This window comes from Streptopelia decaocto (assembly GCF_964273445.1).
Source record: "Streptopelia decaocto genome assembly, chromosome: 13".
Lineage (NCBI taxonomy): Eukaryota > Metazoa > Chordata > Aves > Columbiformes > Columbidae > Streptopelia > Streptopelia decaocto.
Genome location: NC_138668.1, coordinates 17,245,928 through 17,253,806, shown reverse-complemented (window position 1 = coordinate 17,253,806; position 7,879 = coordinate 17,245,928). Strand labels below are relative to the sequence as shown.

The following is a 7,879-nucleotide window of genomic DNA, read 5'->3' as shown; positions in this document are numbered from 1 at the left end:
ACAAAAGTAAAACTCTGTGCTTTAAAAAAGAAACAAACATAAAACCCCACAAACAAAACCAAAAATGAAACAACACACCCAAACAACACAAGCAAACACACACATGAATACCTTAGGTAAAAATAGCTAAAGAATACATTAAGTTTGGCTTATCAGACTGTTAAATATCTGAAATAAGTTCAATAAATGTTAACCTCTTTTCATTATATTGAACAATTACAAAAGAAAGCAGCAGCTATTTCACATTTTAAATAGATTGCTGCTCTCAGTATGCATGCTTCTTGCTTCAGCCCTTGTCTGTTCAGTACTAAGCTATGCTTCAGGAAGACACCACTTCAAAAATATTTCTCAGCTTTTTTTTCTTGGAATAGTCCCCTCCCTGACCTTTGACACTTCCAAAATTTGAGTGCCTTTAGTTTGGGCCAGGAAAAGAAAAGGTAGGAAATAAGACTCAATTAGGATTGCGAGTTTATTGGTTCCAGTGCAGCAGTTAGAAGGAAACACAAATGAATCTTTACAGGCCTCAGTGAAAAAAGCTCTTAGCATCAGATTTTCTGAAGAAGGTATTTTACTTCACCAATATATTTGTTTACTAAAAATTATTACTGAATGACAATATAAAATGTGTTACAACAAACAACATTCATGCTGACTGTGGCCTGTGCACTTTCTTGGGTGCTTGCTTTGGCGTTCTGGAAGACTTCTTGGCTGACTGTATTGATTTGCCAGCTTTGGGTGATGCAAAAGACTTTGCTTCTGTTTTTTTGGGAGTCTTTTTCATCTTTTTTTCTTTTATTGCTTCCCTTGGCATGCTGAGCTGCTTGGCTTTTTTCTGTTTTGGTGATGTCTTCAAGTCTGTATGCTCTTCTGTAACTTTGTGTTTCATTTTTGGAGCTTCCACAGCTAGAGGTTGTTTCTTCCTCTTACCAAGGGATGTTTTAGTTTTCTTGCCCAGGTTGTCACCTTTTTCTGGACTTGGTTCCATTTTCTGTATTTGAGATACACACAAAAAAAAATCACCTTTCCACCAAAGAAACATCTTAACTGTGTTTCAAGAAGAACGAATGAAAACCATTATAAATGCCAGACACTTTCTACCGACTGAACTGTGCCCTAGCCCAAATAATCTTTTCATGTTTCAGTCTGGAAGCAGAGGATCAAGCACAGAAATAATCATGAAAAAAAATGAAAGAAACACCAAAATGGTAAGAAAGTAAATCATTTAACAGATGCAAGGATCCTCTTGGCCAGCCAAGTTCCCTGACCTCTGCTGGCAGAGCTTTTAATCACAGGCTATGCTCCAATCATGAATGCAGTATAACCAAATTGAATTTTAAGTGTTATGGTTTTATTCACCCACATATCTTTCCTAGATATTTGTTAAACGCGAGTATTATCGGTCTGGTTGTGTTGCAGACATGTTAGTGATATGATCCACATCATCTCCAACTCTGGCAACAATACATCTATCCAGTATTTCATGCAAGCTACTAGCTTTCAATTTATATTACGTGATTGTTAATGTTGCATTCTAGAGAATGTTATTAATTTTTCTCAAGTTTTGCACTCCAGGCAGAAGATGATACAATAAAAAATACACTAAAATTTAATTTTAGAAGAAATTTTGAATTAAAATTTTTATTATTTACTTAAGTATTTAGCTGTTTCTCGTTTACCCTTTCTTCTGAGTTCAGGATTCTTATTTGACCTAGACAAAATTGCTGCTACTCAGAAAAATATGTAAAAGAACAATAAGCACTGGCTTCCTTTGTCTCTAAGACAAAGTCTGTTAAAAATTAAAAAAACCCTCAAAACCAAAAAAAAAGCCAGAATAAACTGCCTCCTTAAGGCATCCCTCCCCATACCCTATACTCTTGCTTTCATGATACATTCACAAAAAATCCAGTTCACCTGAAGTGTGTTAACACACACTGTTCCCTAAGAAGCAATGAATAACAGTTCAAATCTTTAGCTTTAACAGAAACGCACATTTCTCACTATTAAACAATTACCTTCAGCTCAGCTGAGGTGGCTGTTTGCACGGGCACCAGCTGTGGAATTTCATCATCATCGTGATCACCTGGTTCTTGGGCTACTTCTACTTTTTCTTTTACCACAGGTTCCTGGATTGCAGCAGCAGCCACAGTATTAATTTTAGTTGGCGAAGTGACTTGACTTGAATTTTTTTTCGCTGCCTTCTTCAGTTTCTTGTTCTTTCCCTTCTAGAATTAATTCGAAGTACATTTAAGACAAATCTTTATAACATTTCTAAATGTATAATAATTGTTTTAATATGGTTAAAAATAAGATGGTCTAGGCAATGCTTATTTAAATACTGTTGTTCAATAGGCCTGGACTGGTCAACCATATGCAGAATATGAAAAAAATGCATTACTTTCAGAAGGTTATTATAAACAGTTCATAAGGAAGCTATTTATAGGTAAAACAATAATGTCAAGATTACAGTCTCTGAGTTGAACATATATGCTTCAAATTTATTTTAGACAAAAGAACATACATCATAAGCAGAACTCAGTACAAAGGAATAGCTGATTATTTTCTTCTTTTAAAAAGTAGGTGAGCCCCCTATACATACAAACATGCAATTTTCTGAGTTATTCAGATGCCACTGATTAGCCAACAAAGAACAGATGCATAGTCTGAATCCATGTATATGGTAACAAGCGCATTTCCAGAAGGCAAATATGAATAAACAGTGCAAGCAGAAGTTCTAAGAATGAAACTCTGCACCATATAGGACTAGAAACACTTGGCTTCCTGATTTCCAATTTGCTTTACAACCTATCAGGCAGTTTTCCCATTATTTTATTAGTATTACTGAGTACTTGAAGCGCTCAGAGTCAGGAGCACCTAAATCGATTTGTAGCCAGAAATGCCTGGGATCAGCTGCTAAAATGTTTAAGCCTAACACATCAGACACTACAATGCATAAAAGGACTAGTCATTCTGATAGGTTTTATAGAAAGTTTGAAGAATTTTTTTACCTTTACTTCCTTTTTTTTGAGAGATGGCTGTCTGTCAAGCTCATCCAAATTGGAGATATTAGCAGTAAAAATCGGAAGTGCAACTGATTTCAGTGTTTTGAGGTGAAGAATTTTTACATTTTTCCACTTCTGCAACAACAAAACCGGTATATTATGTAAAAATAAAGCCAAATTATGAACCACCTTGGGTTTAACGCGATCACTCAGCAGTACCTTTGGGAGCTTCTTCGCAATCACCTTGGCTGCTGCAATTATGTTGTCCAGGATCTCATCCGCTTTCATCCCCGTGTGACCTATACGGGCTGTGCTGAAAGAAATGAACAGTAACATTTATATGTGGGCAAACAAACATACTTCAAGTTCCTTAGGTGCACTTAGGTGCAATTATCTTAACTTTCATAAAAGATGGTTGTCTATTGCAGAAGTTTCTTGTAATAACAGAATAGATTTACTTGTATTAACTTTTCCATACTTGGATATGCAACTTCTGCCTTATGTTACTAAGCATATTACCAGTTTAGATCCCCTTAGATGCACAATAAATGAAAAATCTTACAAGAATAGATTATTTTGGAAGTAGTTTTTATCTAATTTAACAGCAATGTTTTAAGATTCTTCACAGTGTCAGCTGGTGACCATTGGCTAGAAATTCTTTAGGCATAAGGTAAAAAAAAACCACCACAAAAAGGAAAACTCTACAGTAAAACTTAAATCAGTAGAGCTACTGATTTCTTCATACACGTTAATGTTCAAAATGGCCCATATCTGGAATGGTAACTCTTAACCTGTTTTATTCACATATTAATGGAATAAAATTGACTTAAAGTTCCTACAGTTAAGGCACAACTGTACTTCAAGTGAAGTATTAACTGCTCATACTTACTAGCAGCACCCTTTGTTGGTAACGGGGAGCGTAGTGCCCTGGATATGTTTTTGTAGCTCCTTAGCAAGATTTCTGGCTTTCAGGTTTACAGATAAAGGCGCCCTAAAAAACAAAGGAGGGGAAAGAAAAAATGTTTCAAAAACCAAAATCAAACCAAACAAAACCCAATCCAACCCACCCCAATTCCACCCAACCAGAGCTTTACTAAGAAGAATCTAATGTTAAAAAAAATATACAGAAATTAAAGACCTACTTTTTCCTTTCATAGAAGTGTTTTCCTAGATGTGAGGGCAAGAGCCTTCTGATTCGGTCATCAGACAGAAAGAGATCAAATCTGTTCAGGAGGCGACGCTTTGATTCAAATAGTTTATACTCTTTTTTGAGAGTTTTGTATGAGATGACCTGCAACGCAAGTAACAGTTTAGTCTCCACTGCTGAAAATACAGCCGAGAAAACTTCTGAGAACTGCAGAGAATTAACGACCATAACTGACAGTCTGTCATGGTGCTTTTATTTTAGAATGCTGAAGACAACAGAAAAAGGATACAGTAGTTTTTGTTTTAGGAATCAAACAATACAGATCTCTTGCACAGTAACTGCAAATCACCACGGAGAACTTTAGTACGTGGTAACGTCTAAATCAAGGTTATATACAACAAAAATATTTTCTAGTTTTACTGCTAGTGGCATAAGGAATCCAATCCAGCTGCAAAGAACTCAATTTTTCTTTCACACTGTTTTTCTAGTTGCTTACTCTAACTAAATACTGAGCATTTATCTAGCACTTACATCTGATTGCCAAAGATTGTTTCAAATTGAAGGAATTCTTCTGAATAAATTTTAAAGTTCAGAAAACATTTGAATAGTCAGAAAAAAATCTTATTTAGAGACTGCTGCCTCAGAACCATTGAGATCAGAATATTAAACAGCAGGAAGAACAGCTGTTTTCCCTTTTCACTGGTACAAGAGGGAAGAAGTGACAGTACTGTACTCTGCAATCAGATTTCTCCTTTACCTGGCTAACACTTCTGATCCCATTCTGGATTAAAAGCTTCTTGTACAGATTTTCAGTCTGCTCTGCTGATAAATTCGGTTCATCCTTCGTGAAGAGGCAAACCTCAGCCGTGTCCGGCCGCGTGCCGTGGGGCAGGGGTCTGCAACGAGAACACGACGGGGACAGGGAATGGCTGAGAAGAGAAAGAAGTTCCTTCTAGAATGAGGTCTACACTGTCTACAGAGATCAACACCCAGTAACGAGTGATGCACAGAAACTAGGTACTGAGATTCTGTTGTTAACTGCTAGACGTCCTTGATGGAACCTATACCTTTAACGCACACAGAAGTATAAAAGTTAAGCAATCATATACCATGGGTGCAGTCAGATACACCCCTGAATCCATCTGTCCTGCGGTCAGCACACAGGAGAAGTACCATCTGTTCTCTTCTCTTTATACAGAAACGGCCTCAAGTTGCACCAGGGTCGGCTGAGGTTGGATCTGGGGAGCAATTTCTTCCCCAAAGGGCTGTGGGGCATTGGAACAGGCTGCCCAGGGCAGTGCTGGAGGCACCAGCCCTGGAGGGCTGGACAGACGGACATGAGGTTCTCAGGACATGGGGCAGTGCCAGGTGTGGGTTACGGTTGAACTTGATGACCTTGAGGGGCTCTTCCAACCAAAATGATTCTATGATTCTATATCATGGCTGCATCCCATCAACAGACAAGTCTTTGTAGCACCGGGGCCCAGATAAACAGATGTAAACTTTCTCAATACAGTAATGCTACAGTTTTAAAGAAAACTTACAATTCACATCTGCTTTTGGGTATCACAAAAAAGTTGCTGGGGTCTTTTTAATTATTTGGTGGTGGGTTAAGAGAAATAAAAGATTGAATTATTCTCTTTAAGTGGCAGACGGAAGGCACAGACCCTGAAACCTGCAGCCGACACAGCCACCGCTCCGGCGGGCACGGAGCAGCACCGCCGCGGGAAGGCCAGACCCTGCAGCCCAGGCTCAGCAAAGAGCTCTTCTCCAGGCCTGTCCCCACGGGGCCGAGGGGGAGTCTCTTACATTCTGATGACCTGCGCCGCCTGCGGGACCTTCCACACCGTCACCAGGAGGTGGATGTTTTCGCTCTCGTTCAGGAGCAGCGCGTCTCCCTTGGCCTTGCTTCTGGCGAACGCCAGCAGCGCCTCCACCGCCTTCTTCACCTGCAACGGCAGCACAGCGGTTAGGACCGGGCTCGGAGCCGGGCCGGGAGCGGGCCGAGGGCCCGGCCCGCACTACCTGTGCGCGCCGCAGCTGCTCCGTCCCGCCCGCCATGGCTCCAGCACGTGCGCCGCCGCGCCTGCGCACACGCCACCTTCCGGGGCAGCAGCGCGCGGGGCGGGGCCGGAAAGGGGGCGGGGCTCCCGAGCCTTGGCTCCGCCCCGGGGCGGGGCCGCGGGCCGGCGGCAGCGCCGGGGGTGGTGCGCGGGGCCGGGCTGAGCCGCGGGGCGGGGGGCAGGGGCACCGCGGCCGGTCCCTGTCCGGGCAGGCGGCCCCGGGCCCGAGTGTCGCCCAGGGGAGGAGCTCACGGGACTCGTGGAGTGCTGGTCCAGCCCGGGGTGCTGCTGGGCCGCTTCGCCTCCCGGCAACACGGTTGCTTGGCTCGTGCTTCCAGCTGAGCATGAGCAGAAACTTGTTTGCTGGGAGGTGCCAGAGCCCGGCCCAGGCTGCCCAGAGCGGCTGTGGAGTCTCCTGCTCTGAGACATTCAGACCGCCCGGACCCACCCGTGTGATCTGCTCCGTGACCCTGCGCGGGCAGGGCTGGGGATGCGCAGAGGCCCTGCAGCCCAGCCCGCCCGGGCTCCTGTGGCTGTTCGCTCGCTGTCCTCTCGGCCCGTCCAGCCCAGCCGCTCCCCAGCCCGCCCTTCGTTCCCCGGCCCACACCGCAGGGCCTGCTCCTTCCCAAATACAGATTTGCATTTGCTTTTGCTGAATTTCGAAAGGTTTGTGTTGCCAAATGCCCCCAGCCTGTCCAGGTCCCTCTGTACACATGCTCTGCCCACAAGGGTGTTGACGCCTCCAGTTCGATGTCACCTGCAGATGTGATGTGTCTATGCTTCAAGTCACTGATAAGGTATTAAATAGAACATGTCACAGGATAGATCCCAGTGGAACTCCATTTGTAACTGGCTTTCAGGTTGAGTACAAGCCGTCATCTCTCCCCTCAGAGCCCCACTGTCCAACCAGTTGTCAGCCATCGCGTTGGCCGCCCAGCCAGACCATAATATTTAGGACATGGGGTGACGGGCAGAGTGCTGGAAGCTGTGCTGAATGGAGGTGAACACCGTCCTCTTTCCCCTCACCTGCAGATCTAGTCATTCTGCCATAGAGAGTGATGAGGTTGGTCAGAATGTTTTTCACTTTGTCCATCAGTGCTGATCGTTTCCAAGCACCTCCTTCATGTGCCCAAAAATATCTTCCAAGGAGACTCATTCCACGATTTTCCCATGGACCAAGTGAGTATGACAGGTCTGACAATCCCTCCATGCTTGAGCAATGTTTCTAGGTTACTTCTTTGCAGCCCATCCCTGATTTTACCTCCTGTGTCACAGTCTTTTCTCACTGGAGTGGTGTCATGAGTTCGCTGTTTGGCCAAGACAGGTCCCTGCTACCTCTGCTTGTTGTCCTGAGTGTCCCGAGGGGCTGTTTTCGTGTTGCGGGAGGTTGTCTTTGGAGACCTGCTGCCAGCTGTCCTGAGCTGCCCCCCCGCGGCCCTGCGCACCGTTCCCCAATGAACCGGCATCTCCCGCAGCGCGGGGGCTGCGCTCTGGCACTCGCCTTCCCCACAGGCCTCTCAGCATCTCCAACTCCACTGTTTCTGGGTTGCTACAATCAAAGCTACCGCTGATGGTCACACGCCAAACCATTTCTTCTGTATGCATGAGTAGCAAAGGCAGAACTGCTGCGTCTCCGTTTCAGTTCAGAGATGCATTGACTGACTGCATGG

At 44.0% G+C, this 7,879-nt stretch overlaps 1 protein-coding gene across 1 annotated transcript; it reads right to left on the bottom strand.

The window, feature by feature from the left end:
* Window positions 1-451: 451 nt before the first annotated feature.
* On the bottom strand, window positions 452-6,274 carry RSL1D1 (ribosomal L1 domain containing 1). Its single transcript, XM_082064509.1, has 9 exons — window positions 6,172-6,274; window positions 5,956-6,095; window positions 4,904-5,042; window positions 4,142-4,290; window positions 3,889-3,990; window positions 3,219-3,312; window positions 3,006-3,134; window positions 2,013-2,222; window positions 452-988 (listed from the first exon to the last, which is right to left on the bottom strand). Exons 1-9 carry the CDS (start codon window positions 6,205-6,207, stop codon window positions 644-646), a joined length of 1,344 nt encoding a protein of 447 aa, XP_081920635.1. The 5' UTR covers window positions 6,208-6,274; the 3' UTR covers window positions 452-643.
* Between the last annotated feature and the right edge of the window lie 1,605 nt (window positions 6,275-7,879).